The 21917-nt window shown below is 34.3% G+C and overlaps 3 protein-coding genes across 3 annotated transcripts; 1 reads left to right on the top strand and 2 right to left on the bottom strand.

Moving 5' to 3' along the window:
- Nucleotides 1-1550: 1550 nt before the first annotated feature.
- LOC144559379 (uncharacterized) lies at nt 1551-3000 on the top strand. Its single transcript, XM_078308394.1, has 4 exons — nt 1551-1961; nt 2059-2062; nt 2229-2336; nt 2433-3000. Exons 1-4 carry the CDS (start codon nt 1623-1625, stop codon nt 2894-2896), a joined length of 915 nt encoding a protein of 304 aa, XP_078164520.1. The 5' UTR covers nt 1551-1622; the 3' UTR covers nt 2897-3000.
- A 921-nt stretch (nt 3001-3921) lies between these two features.
- LOC144559407 (Galactose oxidase/kelch repeat superfamily protein) lies at nt 3922-7104 on the bottom strand. Its single transcript, XM_078308427.1, has 3 exons — nt 6801-7104; nt 5998-6310; nt 3922-5490 (listed from the first exon to the last, which is right to left on the bottom strand). Exons 1-3 carry the CDS (start codon nt 6861-6863, stop codon nt 4550-4552), a joined length of 1317 nt encoding a protein of 438 aa, XP_078164553.1. The 5' UTR covers nt 6864-7104; the 3' UTR covers nt 3922-4549.
- A 9483-nt stretch (nt 7105-16587) lies between these two features.
- On the bottom strand, nt 16588-21162 carry LOC144559158 (fatty acyl-CoA reductase 2, chloroplastic-like). Its single transcript, XM_078308137.1, has 9 exons — nt 20351-21162; nt 20129-20232; nt 19198-19397; nt 18884-18984; nt 18594-18789; nt 18280-18441; nt 18122-18203; nt 17619-18016; nt 16588-17028 (listed from the first exon to the last, which is right to left on the bottom strand). Exons 1-9 carry the CDS (start codon nt 20673-20675, stop codon nt 16863-16865), a joined length of 1734 nt encoding a protein of 577 aa, XP_078164263.1. The 5' UTR covers nt 20676-21162; the 3' UTR covers nt 16588-16862.
- Between the last annotated feature and the right edge of the window lie 755 nt (nt 21163-21917).

Here is a 21917-nt window from a genome sequence, read left to right as displayed (position 1 = left end):
ATATGATTTATCACTAATTGTAATCTTAACTTGACATCATAACATCTCTCTCTGATTTTATGTTAGGACCTTATGATCTGTCTCAGTTTGTCTGTCTTTGTATTACACTAAGATCAAACTATCATCTACAATATAAGGGCCTATTATGATAATATACATTTTTAGGACAAATTCTATTATTTTAAGTGAAAACTAGACCTATTATTTTAAGTGAAAAATATACATTGTATTATGTTGTGGTTATATTAATATTTCGAATTTATGTGATTGTTGTATTAATATTTATTGTGTCACAAATGGAGATATCAAATTTAGGTGTGTCTCGATCTCTTTCTAAGGGTGTCAGAAACAATTGCAACGGTGGTCCTTGCTAATAAATTCCTCCTTTTATAATAAAATAATATAAACCGAAACTTAGAAAACATTAGCAACGGTGCCCCTTGCAAATAGTTAAGCCCTTCACAATAAACTAATATAATATGAAACCTAAACTCAATTGCAACGGTGTCCCTTGCAAAAATTCTTGACTTTAATAATAGAATAATATTAAAAAATATCATTAAACATTTGCAACGGTGGCCCTTGCAAATAGATATGGCATTAGCAATAAAATATTATAAATAGCATCCTAAGAACTTATGCAACGGTGGCCCTTGCAAATAATAAGGTCTTTCAGAATATAATAATATAAAAACCCACTCCAAATGCATTTGCAACGGCGACGCTTGCAAATAGTTTGCAACGGTTGCCCTTGCAACAAATGTGTGGAACCCATCTACGACTCATTTGCAAGCGCAACAAAACTGGTAATTGCAATGGGTTTTAATAAAAAATAATATCTGGGGTGTTTGGAGTGGGTCTTATTATTTGCAAGGGAAAATATGTGACATTAGCAAGGACCAGTGGAAGACATTAGCAAGCATGATTATTTGCAAGTGCCTCCCGTTGCAACAATATTAATTTAATCAGCGAAATTCAAAAGCTTTATTTCTATTGCAAGAGGGCTTCCTACGCTTGCTAATAACGCTTCCTATGCTTGCTAATATTGGGAATTCTAATAGTGTCGGTGGCCGGAGGCCATCGAGGTTTTTTTAATAGGAGGATCAGATCTCTTCTTTGTTGAGATGTTTAATATTTTTTTTATTTTCTTGTAAGATTAGGAAAGGTTGTTAGTTGAGAAGTTAGACTAGAAGAGAATCTGATGAGTTGGACTGTTGAGAAGGATGATTAGAGGACTAACTCGATCTTTACTCTTTATTAAAATACCTAAAATGGATTCTATTTTAAAAAAAATCTCCAGGCCCGGTAGAAACAAGCATATCGCCCGTGTTTCTCTTGATAAAGATGCATCGAAATCAAAACATGCCGACCTTAAAAAAGAAAAAAAAAAAAAATCAAACATGCCACCTCACTGGGCACCTGTCTAGCAAGCAACGACCTCCCAGTTGCACCCCCACACGTGTCCACAAACACTCTCGTCGGTACCTCCTTTAAAATCCCTTGTATATTTGGATTCTATCATACCAGGCTCAGTGGTTGCCAATCTAAGCAAATAAAAGAAAGGAACAACTCTTACTAAATTAAAGAAGGAATTGAGATAAGGAACAACTGAATAAGCAGAAATGAAGGTTTCCAGGAGAATAATCGTTCCCTTGGTGATGCTCCTTGGGTTGTTACTTGTCGCAGCAGCAGTGGCGACAAAGGAAGATATAGAGGAGCCTGAGGAGGAGTTGTGGAGCACCTGGGCCAAGGACAAGAGCAGTGAAGGGCTGGGATTAAAACATCCAATGGATGAAGAGGTCGGGAGGAAGGCCGGGGAGACCATCAAGTCAACCAGAGTGAACGCCCAAGAGACTGTTGGTGAGTTATGCACTTCTCTTTGTGATCAATACAGACGACTAATTATATTGAATACGAAAATATATACTGTTAAAGATGCATGGTATATATATCATTATATTGTGTACATTAAAAAATGGCCGTAATAGTATGAATGGTACAGGGTGGAAATCACGGGCATCTTTTTATGGGTTTTTCTTTGGGGTTGGTTATAATTAGTGTAGTAAATGAAATGCAAGTTACATGAACTTAGTATATAAATTATATCTAGCCAGTGCGGAGCACATTGAATGTAATTTAAATGATCTTTGGGTCACTTGTTTTGCACGCCTATGTTGGCACCGTCTGATTGGTTTATGTAGAACTCTTGTTTCTTTGTTACATTTGAGAAAACAATTTAATGGAAGCTCTGGTTTTCCCTGTTACAATAGAGAAAGCAAAGCAAGCAAGAGGAGGTGCAAAAAATAGCACTGAGAAAATCGAGGAGGTAACCTCAGGTAATTAGTTCTAGTGCGTTCTTATATGATTATCAAATATGAATTCTCTAATCTCTTTTCAAACAAATAAGTTGATCTATGTTTCAAACTGAACAGAGGCAAGAAAGCAAGCAGCTGACAAGGCAGAGAAAGCCAAAGAAACTACCAAGCACACAGCAGACCAGGCCACTGAGGAGGCGAAAAAGAAGGCCGGAGAAGCTAGCGGAAAAACAAAGGAAGCAAAGGACAAGAGCAAGGAGAAGACCGGACAAGCACAGGGAAAGGTGGACGAATCGACGGAGTCAGCGAAGCAGAAGGTTCTTGAGGGGTATGAGTCGGCAAAAGAGAGGGCTGGGGAAGCAGGTGCAAGAACAAAGGAAGCGGAGGAGGAGACCAAAGAGAAGGCTGGACAAGCACAAGAAAAGATAGACGAATTAAAGGAGGCGGCGAAGCAGAAAGTTTACGAGGGTTATGGGACGGTGAAAGAGAAGGCGAAGGAAGTGGTTGATACCGCGAAGGAGAAGTTCAACAGGGCAAAGGAGAATGTAGTTGGTGGTGAACATAAAAAGGAGGAGCTGTGAATCTCTTCCTAAATATCTTCTTTTTCACATCTTGTTCACGTTGTATTTTGTGTTTTTCCTCTTTTTTAACAATTTTTTTTTTCTTATTTGTGTTGTTTTTTCGGAAGTCTGGTTGTAAGTAGAATGTTCTGCAGAGTTGTGGTTTGTTGTTAAATAATATAATCTAGTGATCTTATGTTTTCAAATCATGCGCTTATTTCAATCTGGTAAATTTATGTTGGATGTACCAATTGTAAGGTACCGCCAGGCTAGTTGTGACGTATGGCACTTCAATTCTCTCTTTTAGGATGCAATTTATGTGTTTATGCGTTTCAATCTGGTAAATTCATGTGTTTCAGCCTTTCAGGTCTCTCTCGTGCCTGGGTCAAAATTTTCTCCTGTAAAATGAACCTGATTCGCATTCCGTGACTTCCGTCACCCGCCAACTTCAATTAACAAATAAAAAGACACAGCTAAAGCATTTTGTTGTAGTTTTCACTACCTTTTGCTTCAACGTTAGTGGATTAAGAATAGGACATGATCCGACATCACGCATTTAGAAGTTAGAACAGTGTAATGATATCTAAAACAAGCAATTCGTTCGTTATCCATGATAGGACTAATGTAATCTAAGAACCAAGACAAGTTTCAAAGGAAATTTCTTGATTTGAGATGCTCAGGCAATTTTCATTAAAATGGTACCCACTGAATTACCCTGAGCTCAGACCAATCTATTCAAATTCATCTAGAACTCTTTTTACGATTAAGCAATAATGAAATATAGTTTAAGGAAAATTACATAAGTGATGGCTATAAATTAGCAGATTGTGTTCCAGCAATAGCTATTGGTGGAACCCAGCTCTGCTATCATGTAGTACCATATTTGGGAACTACCACTCATTTCCTAAATGTAGCATGGACTCAAATATACCTTTGATGCTTTGAACCAAATTGATGTGCATAAACTTTCATAAATTTAATACTGCCGGTGCATTTACCAGTAAATCAGGCAACTGGACCAACCAAGAAGCAAACAGTAGAATCATAAGTATTAACATTTTTAATTCAAAAAACTATAAAAACTTGGTTCCGATTATTGATGATCCAGCACTAAAGGTGAAACACATTCAGAGATCAACAAATAGAAATAAACACCTACATTACTCCATCCCCTTTAACCTCACCACCAGTACTGTAATGTCCTCGAAACCTAACCACAACCAAATTTCTCTGAAAGATTTCACATCTGTGCTTCAGCACTTGAGAAGCATCTAGTTCACAACAGGACCTAAACATCCTCTCTAAATATCACCATCAACCCCAAACACAGAACTACAAAACAACTTCCATCTCCTAATTGACACCCTCATCAGGTATAAGACCAAAATTGAAATTTGGTATATTTCTGTTCATAAATTCCACCAAAGCTCAGCAAGGAATAAATGCACCTAAGCCACAGAAACTAATTTCCACCTAATTTTCTTTCAGAAAAAACCACACCTTTGGTAAAAGTTTGAATCAATGCACCTTAGAAAGTTCTGGTGTGAAAAAAGTATGAAGGATGCTCCCGGAAAAAAAGGAAGTTATTTACATGGGCATTTTATAGTTAATGTGGCTATGGTGCAATTACCCCTCCGAGAAAAACTATATATTAGATTACCTAGTAAAACCAAGCTATACTTGAAGCACCTGACAATGCACGATATGGCTCTTCAATCCACCCCGACCCGCTATGGTCGACCACAGATTTGCCATAAAGGATTTTTGCTGAAGCACCTTGCCCCCAATAGTCTCCCACAAAGGAGCACTACCTGTCTCCACACTCGAACCTGAGATATCCACGAGACTAATACTCATGTCATTTCTTATCACACACAATTTCCCATTTAATGACACCAAAGCAGCAGCATCAAAGACACGAGAACTCCCCATATGGTTTTTGCTATCAGTGAACCGGGTCCATGAACAGGTGGACCTATCGTAAACCCTAAGCTTGCAACCATCCTTACAATCAACTGCATAAAGCCGACCATTGAAGGACAAACTAGGGTTCCTCCAACCTGTCACCATGCCATCTCCAACTGTCGACCATGCATTTGAGCTTGGTAAATACACCTCGCTCACCACCTGTCGGTGCGAATCAAGACCCTTGAGAAACCACTTGCCTTCATAAACAACCCCTATAAATGGTACCATACCAGTACTCATTTCGGCTACACAAGCCCACCTATTTCGATTTGGATCATACACCTCAGCTGACCTTAGTGTTCTTTGTATACCTTCACACTCACCACCAGCAACATAAAGACAATTGTTTATGACACATGAGCCGAAGAAGTGTCTTTTCCGTAGCATATCAGGTGCTCTTTGCCATTTATTGGTCCGGGCATTGTAAAAGACTACCCGCCTCATGGAACCCCTTATCGGGTCTTTACCACCAAAGAGGTACAAATAGCACCCGCTAAGGACAGCTGATCCGAACCCAAGTGCCTCAGAGTATTCAGGAGGAACAGGTGGCAATGGCTTCCACAGTTGATAAATTGGGTCAAAGGCTTGCCATGATATTTTACCTTCTCTGTCTCTTTTAAAGACATAGACCCACTCTTCAGCCATACCTAAAATTAATAGGCTACATAGTCAGGCAAGTGCATGACTTCATTATACCTAGTACTTGTAAAATACTTGTAATGTTTCTTAACAAGATGATCTACTGAATAAATTGTAGTAGTGAAATGTTAAAAAAGGTTGCTTCAGAGTTACAAAAGCATTTTTGCGGAGCTTTTATCCATGTTCAACCACACATACAATACCAAAAAAATGTGAAACCCCCTATGAAACTAAGACTTATCCTGTACACCCTAAAAGCATGAGCATTCTTTAATAAGAAAAACAATTTAGCCCTTCTCCGCATTGTGTACACAGATAAATAGTGAGTGGACTGGGCATATATGTGATACATCCTGTTTTGCAAGCATACAAGTAAACTATTTGGGGTTTCACAAAAACACAAGAAATTACCTTTATTTTTGCAAAACTATCTAAAGTTGAAGGAAAAGAGAATATTGGTGCTAGCATGCCTTTGCATGTAATGGAGTATTATTCTGAAAAATCTAAACCAATACCTGTTTTCTTCCTGAGAGAGTAGAAGTAATTTCCAGACAAGAGACGATTCCACCTCTTACACACAAGGCGCAAATTTGGATGCACGGCACGGGGGACACGAATCAGACAAGCAATCGCCAGGTCATCAGGTAGACCAGGCAGAAGTGGGGCCTGAGTGCGAGCGCGGTCTTTGCGTGAATTTCTCGGTTTCCGCCTTATGTTTGGTTTGATATCAGGTTGTAGGCATAGCTTCGCACCGGGCACAAACTTTCGGGCCCCCACTACAGTTTTAAGACCCGCATCCACACGGCAGTAGCATGAAACAGAATCAACCTGTTTGCACAGTGAAGCTTAAAAGTAAGAAACTAAAACCTAACTGACCTTTAGCTGTCTCACATTGTGTAATTGTTTTCAATTCACTCGACCTTAGCCCAACTATTCCATAAACTTTACAAAAATATCCTAACAAAATACAGGTTATTATAATTCGCTCATTTCCAAAAAGGGGAAAAATATCAGTTAGTAAATACTCTCATGAAATCCGTCCATACATAAATTACACATCATTAGATTACACGAAAATTGACACGGATCATAAGAAATCAACACATGGACATAAATTAACAGGATTAGAAACAAAATTACAATAAGAAAGCCTGTCCGACCATATAAAAACTGAAATCTTCCAAAACCTAAATCAAGCACTAGTAGTAAACAAAATATCACCAATTGAAGGATAAAGCTTATAGATCCAGAATTAACAAAAATTCTACCAAATACCCAAATTAAGCTAAAAAATAGGAAAATCACCGAGCAAGCTTACCAATGGAGCTTGAACCCGTACGCCTCTAAGCGCGCTTCGCGAAACTTCTGTGGCCCCATCCATGGATCCAGGCAAAAGGACAAGAAAAATATGAGACAGAAGAGAAAGGAGAGAGGAGACGAACAATCAGTGCATGAAAATGATTTTCTCTCTTTAATTCGTTCTTGTTTTGAGTCGCGCTTCTCCCGACATTTAGAACCCAATAAGAGAAACAAATAAAAGGAGCTGAGGGGAGAAGAAAGGGCAATTAATCGCGCTTCTCTCAACTTTGCTTCGGTCTTTTCACCAGTGAGTACTGGCGAGATTTCGGGTGTGATTCCTTTGAGTTTGGGAAATTTCTTATTTACCCCCCAAGATATTCAAATTATCACTAATCAGATAGCCTCTTGTTGAACTTTAACCGTTATTAAGTCTAAACAATACAATTGCCAGTTTATATTTTATTTTTGACTCTTATCGTTCATTCATAAGCAATTATTTGGTATGCTTATCTACAGAAATATTATCCTACAATTTTTATTCTTTGGAGAAAAAATAGTATTCTATAATCTCATTTGAACAATATATTCGTAAGAAGATAAAATGTTTGTTTTTCTGACAAAAAAAATCTTTAATAATGATATGTAATGTATTTTTTTATTTCATTTTAGTGAGATGCTATGAGATTCATGTATATTACTAATTTTACAATTATAGAATTAAAAAAAAATGTATAACCTTTTTTATAGTTTAGAAATATTGTGTATTAAATTTGATATAATTTAAAATAGTGACTGACCTTTGCCATCTCATATCAGAATTTCAAAAGAACTTAAACTTTTGAGAGGCAATTTACAAGATATTTTGTCTTTCAAAGAGTAAATGTAAATTGTTGAAGTTTTAAAGGTATATAAGGAATTTGGCCTTTTGAGTGCATAATTACGTATTAAATATTAGGAAAGGAGAACACAAGTCGTCGCTTTTTACTGTCTCCCTACTTGCTACGATTTGTTTTAGCAATTTCTAACTAAGACTACACACACAAAAAGTCGCATCTCTGGACCAGCTTCACATTTTATGTGGTCACCAAACTCCTTTTCCAACATTTCTTTTTCGCTTTTGTATTATTTTAGGAAATGTTTTCGAAATGATGAAATTCGGTACAATAATTCCGCAAAGTACATTTTTTTGTTGACTCAATGTTGTTTTCATTGACTAATTAAATAGTGTATAAATACATTCTTATCCCGTTTATAGTTACGTGTTTAGTATTTCATGTAACTTCTTTCATAATTTTTATTTTTATTTTTTACGATTAAATTGGTCATCAAATGTAATTAACAAACTTACTAAATATATATAGAGAGAGATAGGCTAATGTGCTTTCGGTAGCATATGGGTCAAAATACACTCGGTTCAAATTTGAAATTTGAAATTTCAAAAAGTCGATCTGAACCATTCATCTTGTTCTCCATATTAATATGTGCTTGGAGACCAAATTTTAGATTTTTCTGAATTTTTTTTATTTATTAAGTCACTTTAAAAATTGCTGATCCAACAGTGGCTTAACAAAACAGTAAAACCGTTGGATTAGCGATTTTCAAAGTGGCTTAATAAATAGTAAAAAAATTCAGAAAAATGTAAAATTTGGTCTCCAAGCACATATTAATATGGAGAACAAGATGAACGGTTCAGATCGTCTTTTTGGATTTTGAAATTTCAAATTTTGACCGTATGTATTTCGGTCCATATGCTATCGAAAGCACATTAGCCTATCTCTCTCTCTCTCTCTCTCTCTCTATATATATATATATATTCTATTATTAAGCACGTTGGGTGTCCGATCCGCCAACGGCTACGATTGAGAGATGAAACTTCAGATTTGATTTCAGCTCTCCAATTACATATTTTGTCTTCTTTTGATTAAATGCATCTGTTTTATGTATAGAAGTCTAAATTTAGTTAAAAACATAACCACCACATATGCTGCTACATGATACGTTACAATTAAAATTGAATAAATTCTGAAATTTAGCGATATATTTATTCGTTTCTTTTTTTCTTTTTCTTTTTTTCTTTTTCTTTTTTTCATATTTCTCCTCTTCAATTGAGAAGGCTTCACCTTCCATTTTCTTATTTATTATTTCCTTACTTCGTTTCTATACGGATCACAATGAAATTTTTTTTTTATTTCTTTATTTCTCTTTCTTTGTTTCTATACATATTGGTGTGGGCAATTTATAATATATTTCCGATATAGAATATATCAATGTGTGTGTGTGTTCTCAATTGGAAATAAAGAAGAATATAAATTGGAACGTGTGTGTGAATATATATTTTTCTTATAATATGTGTGTGTGTGTGTGTCCTATACATACACACGATAACACTTTTTATTTATGTTTTTTGATATCATATTATATGTTGATATTGAATTGTTGTATGATATTTGATATTAGATTCGAATAGAGCTATTATTTGATATCATTGGTACTTAAAAATAAAAAAACCATCACATCATTAAATTGTTATCAGAGATCACGATTAAAGTTAATTAAAAATACAGAATCATATAAATTTTCTATTAACATGTGTTTTAGTTTTTAGATAATTATTATTTTCATTGATATATTTATTTCTTATAATATGTCCCCGTTGCAACGCACGGGTACGATACTAGTATGTATATATATATATATAGAGGAGGGATTAAGTTACAATAATTTTTGAATTACAACAAGTTACAACAACTATTTTTTACCCATGCGTTGGAGACATATTGTAGAGATCACATCTAACGGTATCGACGATTTGGACTTTGAAAATGTAGAAAATGGTTGTTGTAACTTGATCCTTCCTCATATATATATATATATATATATAGAGAGAGAGAGAGAGAGAGAGAGAGAGAGAGAGATGAGCTACGCTACTCCATGGAGTAAAATGCGTTTGTACTCCACGCCGTATTTTCATTTTGAAAGTCCAAACGACCGATCCGAACCGTTAGATGTGATATTCATATTGAAATGTGCTTGGAGACCAAATTTTACATTTTTGAGAATTTTTTTACTATTTATTAAGCAATTTTGAAAATTGCTATTTTACAGTGAACAGTAAAAATTTCTGGACCATCGGATCAGCGATTTTCAAAATTGCTTAATAAATAGTAAAAAAATTTTAAAAAAAATGTAAAATTTGGTCTCCAAGCACATTTCAATATGGAGACCATGTTGAGCGGTTCGGATCGGTCGTTTAGATTTTCAAAATAAAAATATAGTGCATGGAGTAGCGTAACTCATTTCATATATGTGTGTGTGTGTGTGTATAATTTAACAAACAAACTTTGTTAAGCGGGAAAGATTTAGGGTGTGTTCGGTTGTTACAAAGTTATACGGAAAAACTAATGTAGTTGTACTGTAGAAATTGTGTGAATTTTTTTAATTTGTTTTCAAAATATGTATATTTATTTAAATTTATTTTTATTATCTGCATACCAAGTTATAGAAAATAATTGTTTTGTATATTACAAATAGTGTACTTTTATTTAATATACAAATCTTAACTAACAATATCAATTTTTTCATTAAAATTAAAATTAAAATTATGTATTATTCAAATTTACAAACTTGGTGCAACCGGTTCTAGACTAACTTCTAAAAAATGTACAAGATTTAATTAATAATAATTAAAGAGCCTTGATTGCTACATCATTGATATCAGCCTATTCTACCCCTATGGATAATCATGTGCTGGATTCCGGAGGAGAAATTATGTGGGAGCTTGGCTAGGATATTCATTGCATGGGTCTAGTAAATATAAAATAATGTCGTTGTCAGAAATTGAATTAATGAAACTTTTTTTTTTGCATGTGATGAGTCATGGGTAGGTAGTGAATAACCAAAAATACGGAATATTTGAACATATTACGTATGTTATTTACTTATTCTTGAATATGGCATAATATACGGGATGCTGCACGTGTCGTTTGTAGACATGTTTATGTTGATATGTTCGAAAGGAGAGAATTTAGACACTATACGATACGACAGAATACGTACGGTTAAGGACGCATTTAGACACGACACATACAAACATGCCTACAATTTGGACACGAAAATTTCATCAGAATTGTATCAGTTTAAGTAGAAGACCTGTTAAAAGACCTAGTTGAATTTGTACCTAAATATGACCGAAAAATTGAAAACTACATGAAAAAAATTAAGAAAAGGAAAAAAAAAATGAACCCATGATATATAGAAAAACAATATGACAGATTACAATATTATTAATTTGTCTTTATTCCTTATTTTTTGGACAACATTCTATTTATTTTATATATTTAACTAATTTTTAACATTTTCGGGAGCATTCAATGGAAAATCCCCCCACCAAAAAAAAGAAAAAAATAAACACCATGACACGACATTATTTTGGCACAACCAAACACGGAATGCCAACTTGCACCGTGTCGATATCCATGTTGTGCTAATTTCCTACACTGTGCAACACCATATGGATTATTTCTTAGTCGTGCCCGCACTGACGCCAAACACGGGGGAGCACAACATTAATATTATTCCCTCTGAGTAGGCATACATATAAGAGGAGGGTTCAAATGCCTCCGTGTTTTTGTGTCTCCATCATGCCTCCATCTCTCTCCATCATTTTCAAAGTTCAAACAGTCGATCCGAACCGCTCAACCTAACCTCCATACTAAAATATGTTTGGAGACCAAATTTTATATTTTTAGGAATTTTTTTACTATTTTTTTAGATAGGTACAAAAATACTGTTTTTAGATGGTTCAGATTTGCTGATTTTGTACCTATCTAAAAAAATAGTAAAAAAATTCCTAAAAATATAAAATTTGGTCTCCAAACATATTTTAGTATGGAGGTTAGATTGAGCGGTTCGGATCGACTGTTTGAACTTTGAAAATGATGGAGAGAGATGGAGGCATGATGGAGGCACAAAAACATGGAGGGATTTGAACCCTCCTCTACATATATATATAGTAAGGTTATAATACATTGCAATGCATAGGTATCTTTGTGCATTAGATTATAAATCACCGGATTCAAAGTTTAAATAACTCATCTAAACCGTTCATCTTGTTCTCCGTATTAATATGTGTTTGGAGACCAAATTTTACATTTTTTGACAATTTTTTACTATTTATTAAACCACTTTGAAAATCACTGATCCAACGGTGCCTTTTGATTTTACTGTTACCGTTGGATCAGTGATTTTCAAAGTGGCTTAATAAATAGTAAAAAAAATTTCAAAAAAAATGTAAAATTTGGTCTCCAAACACATTTCAATATGGAGAACGTATTGAGTGGTTCGGATCGGTTGTTTGGATTTTCAAAATGGAAGTATAGTGCCATGGAGCAAAAACTTGTTTTACTCCCTGACTCATTTTAGCCATCTCCTATATATATATAGATGTTGACTTGGGTGAGCCATGGAGTAAAACGTGTTTGTACTCCACACTATATTTTCATTTTGAAAATTCAAACAACCGATTCGAACCTTTCAACATATTCTCTATATTGAAATGTGCTTGGAGACTAAATTTTACATTTTTTTTGAATTTTTTTTACTATTTATTTAGTCACTTTGAAAATTGATATTTTACTGTGAACAGTAAAAAACAAATTATTCTTGTTTTTATTATTTATTGTGATGATTAAGTTTTATAGTCACTTAAGTTTATTCTTGGTGACTTGATATCCTGTAAATGCGCTATATCATTAATGAAGAGATTAATTGGTGTAATGCAGATCACAAAAGTAGAAAAATTCAAATTACTTGTGGCCCATAACTGAGAGAAGAGTACCGTTATAATTTAATGCAAAGAGCCAAAGACTAAACTAGGAAACAGAATTTTTATTCAAAACGTACTGTATCGATCCTATCCAACACCAGCGAGTGTGTTTACAGATTGAGCTCATGCCTTCAAATTTCATTAATAAGGAACACCATAATAGAGATTATATTTTTTTATTGACAATTTCTAAGTAATGGAAGAGTTTCTTTCCGTTTGGAAAGCTGTTATCTGCTAATTAATTGGAGAAATTCAACTTAATATTATTATATTACTGAAATTTTGTTTCGGGCTAAATTTGCAAGTGGAATAAAGTAAAGAATGAAGACATGACTATATTCTTAGTGACTATATATATATATGATAAGCCGAAATTGTATTTATTGAAACCTAGGGTTTGTTATGTAAATTAAGCCAAGTTTTGATTAAATTAGGTTTGATTAGGTTAGAAATGTCAAAAAGTTCAAGTTACTGCCCTAGTTATGTTTGTTCTACAGGTAATCAAGTGTTTGGAGCTTAACGAAGCAAAACGGGTGAGTTAGCACGAAGATTGGAGCTTCTGCCACCATGCATTGCGGCCCGGAATGGATCCTTTGCGGCCCGCAACCAAGCAAGCCAGAACCAAGCAAGTCAGAGCATTTCAGCACATCCATTGCGGCCCGTAATGGGTATGATTGCGGTCCGCAATGACCTCCATAATTCTTCTGCGCAGTCTGATTAACTGCCTCCATGCATTGCGGCCCGCAATTAGGTCGGTTCAGAGCCCGAATTTGCTATTTTTGGTTAGTTATTTCTAGGTTTTGGAGGGGGGATAAAAAGGGGACCTGTAGAACAGATTGAGTACGGTTTTTTAGGCAGAATTTCTAGTTTTGAGCAAGGAAAAGCAAGGAAGAGAGAAGAAGGAAGGAGAGAACATCATTGATCAACCGGTTTTATTAATTTCTTTCCTTTGGAACTCTTTTATTCTTTTGATTTCATTTGTGCTTTAGCCATGACTGGCTAAAGGCTTTTCTAGGGTTGATTAGGGTTGTATTTGAAACTTTTGTTATGATTTAGTTGGTTTTATTTTATATATTCTTGTTCTTTGTTATGATCTATTCTTTATTTTAATTGATTGTGAAGACTTAATCGAAATCACATGAAACCCTAGGATTTGGTATTTGCAATTGAGAAATTGAATATTAGGTTCAGACCATAAGGAATAGAGTATTTGAGAGGCTAGATACCGAGAGGTGACACTTGTCTTATACGGGCTTTACCTAATAGTTTAGAAAATTGTGTCAAGTACCGAGAGGTGAAAGATAGTTTTCTAGATCAATTGGGACAGTAAAAACTTAATGACTTTAGATTAGAGTAGCCAAGTACCGAGAGGTGACGTTTATTCTAATTGAAAGATGGTATTAATATAGAGATATCACTTTGTACCTACAACATCCAACTGTGCCTTCATAAATATAAGAACAAAATCTATAAACCAATTAGTCATGACATTAGTGGAGAGGAACCCTAAGAAACCCTAATTTCTCATTCTTGTTGAAAAACCGAATTTCGCCTTAAGACTTTAGTTTAATTCAATTTGATCACTATCAAACAAACCACTTGAACAAACACAAACCCTTTTTATTTCACTTTTACTAAATTAAATTGTTAGGTTAGAGTTAATATTCCAACTTGTCCCTGTGGAGACGATCCCTAAGTACTACTCGACAAGGTTGTACACTTGCAACCGAATTGAGCGTAAATTAGGATTTATTACTTGTATTGTAACAATCACATCAATATATATGTTTGATGAACATGATTCAAAATTGAAAGACAATTTGATTAACATGATTCAAAATATTTTCATGTCTTTCGTATCTCAGTTGTGCTTCACATTTTTTAATTAATCTGTTTTCAAAGTTTCTATAATTAATCGATTTGAACTGTTCAACATGATCATCATATTAAAATGTGTTTGAAGACCAAATAATTTTTTTTTTAACATTTTTACTATATTTTTAGATAGGTACAAAATCACTATTTTTTTAGAATATTTTGGATCATTCAAAAACAATGATTTTATACCTATCTAAAAAATAAATAGTAAAAAAATTACAAAAAATGTAAAAATTTGGTCTCTAAGCACATTTATTATGGAGATTATGTTGAGCGGTTAAGATCCACTGTTTGAATTTTGAAAATCAAAATAAAGATTTGAGGCACAACGGACGATTGCCTACATTTCATATTTTTTTAAAAACTTTTTTACTATCTTTTTAATCAGTACAAAATCATTGTTCTTGAATCATCCAAAAACAATGATTTTGTACCAATCTGAAAAAAATAGTAAAATGTTCTAGAAAAATATAAATTTGGTCTCCATGCATCATGTTAAGCAGTTTGCATCGACTGTTTAAACTTTGAAAATGGAAATAAAAAATGTGATGTAAGATGAAACATGAAAGACAAACTCTCCTCTAATAATAATTACATCCCTACAGCGTTAAAATCATATTTTAAAGTTAGAGGGGCTTAAATGAAACCAAAGAAGAATAAAGCATGAAAATCTTTTGATAAATCTTCACGTAAGGATTAAAATCAATGTGCGCTATGTATGATATCGTAGCCTCACTCAGGAGATCTTTGTTTTAAGGAGCATTTTGAATTGTCTTTTGCACCCGTTGAAATGGCGAATGGGAAAAGCTGTATGGGGTAGAGTCACCCTGGTAAAAGCTGTACTATCGGCTATGCTAATTCATTTCATGCAAGCAACCAGATTACCCAAAGGGACCATCAAGCAAATTGATAGAATGAGAAGGAGCTTCCTGTGGAGAGGCATTGCATCGTGCAAAGGAATAAACTGTCTGGCCAACTGGGAAACAGTTTGTAATTTAAAATGCAATGGAGGAATGGGAATAATTGAGCTTGATCGCCAGAATCAGGTGCTTCTACTGAAATGGCTGTGGAGATTGCAGCATGATGGGGAAGGACTCTGGGCAACCACACTACGCCAATTATATAACATCATGGAATGTTCACAGTTAGTGGATGCTACAAACCTATCTAGCTTCCTTAGGGAACTGGCGCCTCTCACACCCTTCTTCTCCGCCTCAGTGAAAATGGATTTGGTAACCCAAACACTACAGTGGAGATGGACATCAACAAAAGTCTTCTCCTGTGCATCGGCATACAAGGCAATGCACGATACAGGCGTTAGATCCGAACATCATCAAACGCTCTGGAATTTAAAAATTCCAACAAAGGTAAGAATATTCGTATGGTTGATGATAAACAACAAGATCTTAACTCAAGAGGTGCTCGAAATGAGAGGGTGCGAGGTGGCACAAGGGTGCAAGTTGTGCAACAGTGACCAAACCGAAACATGTGACCACTTGATGAGAACGTGTCCATATGTTGTAAACTTCTGGAATGACCTATATGCACAATATAATCTACAGAGGGTGATAGGTAATAGTTCAGCTGAAATCTGGAGTGAGGGCCGACAACAACTGAGGGGCCAAGTCAAACAATGCTGGGACGTGACATGGGCAGCAGGCTCGTGGGCATTATGGAAGGAAAGGAACATGAGGACCTTCAGCCTCAAGAGTAAATCTGAGCACATTTTAATTAATGAAGCAGCAATTGATGTACATAACTGGGTGCTATTTAGTTAAAAATATCAGAGAAAATAGTGGATTAGACACTATTGGGGCTTTTTTTATTTTGTTGGCAGAGCTTTTTACCATATAATAGGTGAGGAGGGCATTTTTAGCTTTAAACTTTTTTTATTTTTTACTCTTGCTACATTTGGTTCATGTAGCACTCTAGTAAATACTTTTATATATCAATATATCTTAGTGGATCTTCCACTAACCCTCAAAAAAAAGAAATGACGAATTTTGGAAGCTAGTATAATACATTACATGCAAGAAAAATATAAACTGAAACACATGAGCAATTTCAAAGGCAAAGCAATGCAAATTTATTTCTTTACTCGTGCTAGATTATACCAATTTTATTACCTGAAAACAGAACTTCAAATCCCTTTTCCACAATAGATGTGTACATAATAGTTTAATTCGTAAAGGTCTCTCAAGAAAGATTACATGAGAAATGCAGGCAAATTTAACAGCATAAGGTAAAAATCTATTAATTATATAGCTTCAATCTAACTTTAGTATATAACTGCAATTAATTGCAAGTTTGATTGTGCTCGAGTTGAACTAATATACAACTTTTTGATGAACTTCAATTTGAATTTGATGCATCCACAATTTAAGGGTTTGTCCCTCTTCCCTTCATAACATGCTTCCTTAATCCTGGTATATGCACATTTGCAATATAGTCCTTCCAATCAATGCTCTCAACATCAAATTGAAAATTCTTTCTATCTTCCTCAGACATCTCATCTATCAACTCCTCTGTGTTTGCATTGTCAAACCTACATTTTTCCAAAACTGTCCGTCAATTCATGCTTTATGGGTGAAGCAAAATTTTCCTCATGCTAATGTCATGATTTGCCACATTATCATTCCTTGACAATTTTGGAGGGGAACTTTTTTTTATTTCTAAAGTACATTATGTCTAAATGTACCAATAAATAGGAAATGTTTACTGGATACATCTACTAGTTTGCACTAAAAATTTTCACTTACCAAGTTTTTATGAATACTTTAATGAATTTCTTTGACCACCTTATTTTCCATTGCAAAATAGCATCTAAAGTTTCTTCATTGAGCAAACTTCATTTAGAAAGAACCACACCTTTCCTATCTTTTTTTCTATAAAAAGACTCAATTGATTATGCATTGTAAATTATTATTTCTCTCTTTTTATGGATTTATTTCACATCCTCTGTGACTACATATGCATGACCAAATCTGTGTTCCGTTCATATTTCATATTAATAATGGTCAACTAAGATTATGCATTCTCAGGTATGTACGTACCGGTTAGTAAATTTTTTTGGTCAAGCTATTAGATAATTAACAAATGATATAAAAAAGGGGACTAAATATGAGCCTTAATTACCTTCCACCATAGAATGTATATGGCTCATATATGGTGGCCAAGTACTTGGTTCGCTCCACCAACTTCATGAACAAAGCTTTCAGTCGATCGGATATCCTTTCTTTTGAAACAGAGCCAGCTATTTTTGCGCTCTTTTCCATGGCATCGGTTAGAATAAAATTTGAAAATTCACTCATGTCATGAAATAGTTTTAAAGGTTCAACTTGAATTGGCTGGCCTGTCGAGTCAACATAGGGAAATGCGCTAAAATGTTCAAACATTATATCAGCTAATTGACTGAACACCAGTGGGTTCACATTTGATGACGCGACATGGTATATATGCATGCCAGGATCGGTGCAAGACCCATGCTTCGCCATGGCTGCAATAGTCGCATTTACGACCATGTCAGCTGGTACCTGATTAAAGAACCAACAAATTATAGTAATTTGTCTGTGATATCAGAGTAGTAATTGAGCATGTACAGTCGTTTATTTAAGAAAGTTTCTGATGAAATCACTCACAACATCAAGCACTCCACATGACTCGACCAGAAATCCCGTTAGTTGTCCTTTACCATAGTAAAGCACAATTGGGTCCATCATCCTGAAACAATCCAATAATATAAATGAGGCAATAAGAAACTGATGTTGAAAAGAAGATTTTTAGGAATGACAATTACCTGTTTCCTTCCATCCAACCAGGGAAGGGCTCTTTAAATGTGCTTTCGATGACACTAGGCCTTATCGTGACCACCGGTATCTCTCCACGCATGCTGTTTATGACCATTTCGCCCATGGCCTTGGTAAAAACATAGGTATCTTGCCATCCGTACATTTTTGCCCTGAAAAACAATATTTTCTTATGAATGTACATAGACAAACATGCACAGACATGAATATCGCCAGTGGGGTTTTTGCTGCTCAAAAAAAAAAAAAAATTAACACAGGTAGGGTTGTTGTTCTTTCCTAGTTTCGTTTTTTTTAAACAGCTCACCTCTTTAAACCCAAATCTTTCATCTCTTGAATATCTGATCCATCATCTTTAGTTGTAGAAGAAAATGCCAATTTTATCTCTGCCTCAATGTCCAATACTGGACAATCCATAGATGATCTTATCTCACTTGAAATGGTATCGCCTAGACAAAAAGGTCTTTCTGAAATAACACCTTGTCTTTGCCCATTTACATAAGCTGTTAAAAGTCACAAAGAACATAATCGTACTAAAAGGAAATTCATTTTTTATCACAAAAAAATAGAATAGATGGCCATGATTTGAATTTTAACCTGTTGATACATGTAGGAAAAGCTTGAGTTGCTTCATTCTCTTGGCAAAGCTCATAAGCCTGTAAGGCCCCAAGGTGTTTATGTCTAAGGCTACATCGTACCTACAATATGAGTGCTTTACATGATCCAGTTAGGAATTTACATATTAAAATAATTAAGAAGATTTCATTTTCGCTTATATAAATTGTAAAAAGAAATTTGGGAGTTATGGTAGTTTGTCACTTAATTCCACAATGGATCCATTAGTATAACTGTCCGCCTTTGTTGAGATCTAAGCTTTCAAATCCATTATTAAAAGATAGTTAACGTCGAACCTCTCATCAAAAGTAGTATTTGCTGCTGAGTTCACAATGATATCCACTTCCTCCGCTATTTTTTCAGCTATTTCGGACTTGATTCCAATGCCGGTTTCTCTAACATCGCCTAAAACTGGTATAATCTTTTCAAGCATGAAATCTCGGTAGTTTTTCCCATGAATTTCTTGTAAAGATTGGAAGAGCTCTGTGTCCACTATCTGATCATTGATAAATACACTAGTTTATACCTCAAATTGATTTCCTGATCAATTATATTAAAAGGAGAATGAACTTGAATACATGGCTTTCCTTTTCTACCCCAAAAATATAAGAACTGAAAATAAAATTAATTTCGTGCAGTTTAATTAACTTTCTTACATACATCAATAATATGCAATGTTTTAAATTGATGCCTATATCAGACATGTAATTGGCCACATTATAGCACATAAGTGAATGCGGATGCATATTTCATAAAAAGGATAAAAAATTACAAACTAAATAAAATTATTTGAAAACAGCTGTTGAAAATAAGGAAATACAGTAATATTTCTTACATTTATTTAATAATAGAGTCATATATATCCTTAATTTTATGTGTCTAACCGGATGAAATAAAAAAGAAAAAAGTGTCATTCAATATATACAGTACATATTCTTATGCAGACATTTTTTTTTACTGCATTATCCAATGTACTGCAAATACAGACTGCATTTATAAACACAATAATGTTTCATCCTATTTGATTCAAATGGATTGCACCTATGAGTTTTGATCTCAGATGTGTCGATATTGTGCAAACATGCACAAACCACGGATGAGAAATAAAGTAAGCTTTAAACAAATGAATAACATTGGATATTTAACTGTCAATGTGAAATTCTGCAGCAATTTGAAAAATTAATTTAATAATTTGACCATGTTTTGCAGATGGTAAAAAGTTCATACTTCATTAATAAGCCTCTCTTTTGCAGCTTCATCATCCTTTGCCTTAATTATGATATAAAACTTGCCGACATCATGATTTGTTCGCAATATTTTCTCTATAAGAACTAAAGAAATAAAACATGGAAAAATTAAGATGCTGGTAGATATATAAATACCATTTCTCAATGAATGTAGTATGATTTTTTCACATTAAGAAAATGAATCATAAGAGAAGCGCCTTACCTTTTGCAAGAAAACCAGTTGCTCCAGTAATGAGGAAGTTTTTTCCCTGTAAAAACCTGACAATTCCTATACCCTCATTACCAAATTCTGGCTGCGCACAGAATGTGTTGCTGATGGTTTGTGCTTGGCACTTAGGAAAAACATAAGAATTCCCGTTTGAGGCGCCGTAGTCTCCATTTAAATGGAAATAGTTTATTTTTGCGCTATTTTTCTTTTGTAATGGAAATGAAAAGGCACTCCTTTGCAGAAGTTTGTCCCTTTGAGATGAAATAAGAATTGGCGGTTTTTTCATGACATGAGAATAATTTAGACAAGAGCTCTCCATGGTTCTAGAAATTAAGTATAGAAGTGGAAGGGAAGTGAATAAACTAAAGTCTACAAGGAGTAAAAGTTAGGTTGAAAACCTAAACTAAACTCTTCCTATAACATTGATGTGAAATAGAGAGAGAAACCAGTGAACCACAAAAGATAGAAAGAGGTGGAAATAGGATGGTTGAAGGTTAAGTTGTATGGATATTTTAGAAGGTGAGGGGATGTGGAGGTTGGTAAAATGTTGGGATGGAGACTCTTGTTGCCACCTTAATTTGCTCTTAATTTGGTTATGTTGCTAAAATGGCGGGTTTTGAAGGCCTCTTGAGCTTATATAAAAGAAGTTGTGCCAAGAGAGTTGTTAAACTATATATAGTTGGTTCTTCTGTAGCTATTCTTGTTGTGTACCATTGTGACCAAAGATGTCAATTTATAAGTTATAACCCTATTCAAATGGGTCAATCTAATATTCATTCATCCTAACTAAGCCTTACTTGATAAGGATTTATATAAAAAAAATTTGTAGAATATATGTACGTTATTGCTCACTGCATATATATTATATAAGTGATCATTAATTTACGGATGCATATGCAGCAGCTAGCATGTGAATGTATGTTGTGAAAGAAGTTTCTGTACGAGAATTATTTAAAGAACTTCATGAAAAACTAAAATAATAATATTAACATAGATTCAAATTATCAAACGTTAGAGTCAGATTTTACTATTATATGTCTAGCCGGATGAAATTTTTAAAAATTATAATACATATTTTTAAATATGCGTTGCATACTCTTATGATGTAATTTTATACCACACACACTGAATAAAAATAAGGTTTGCTGCTTTATAATTGCTAAGAAAGATTGTAGACTAATGATGATTTTTATTCTCTAGTCATCCAATATTAATGCATGTTGGCTCAATAAAAAAGACTATGTGGTCTACGGCCTACATCTACTGCTCAGTTGTGTTACAAATTGAACCTCAAAATGTATGAATTATTGCACATTCGCCTATTTCTCAATAAGAAAAATCCAACCTAATTAAGTAGCTATAGAAATTGTATGATAGCAAAAGATGTAGATAACATGTATAGAAAGAGCCGTGTGGCTTACCATAACAGAGAACAGTGTCAGCACAATTTCAAAGAAAACTGTAAAATTACTTAGCTTTTGATTTTATTGTTGCAGTTTATAATTTTTGAAAAAGCAAGATGTGCTTCAAATAACCATTTATGTTGAGGCTTAGAATAAGT

Source organism: Carex rostrata, chromosome 9 (assembly GCF_964058835.1).
Source record: "Carex rostrata chromosome 9, lpCarRost1.2, whole genome shotgun sequence".
Lineage (NCBI taxonomy): Eukaryota > Viridiplantae > Streptophyta > Magnoliopsida > Poales > Cyperaceae > Carex > Carex rostrata.
Note: the sequence above shows the minus strand (reverse complement) of the source record. Positions and strands in the feature narration are given on the sequence as shown.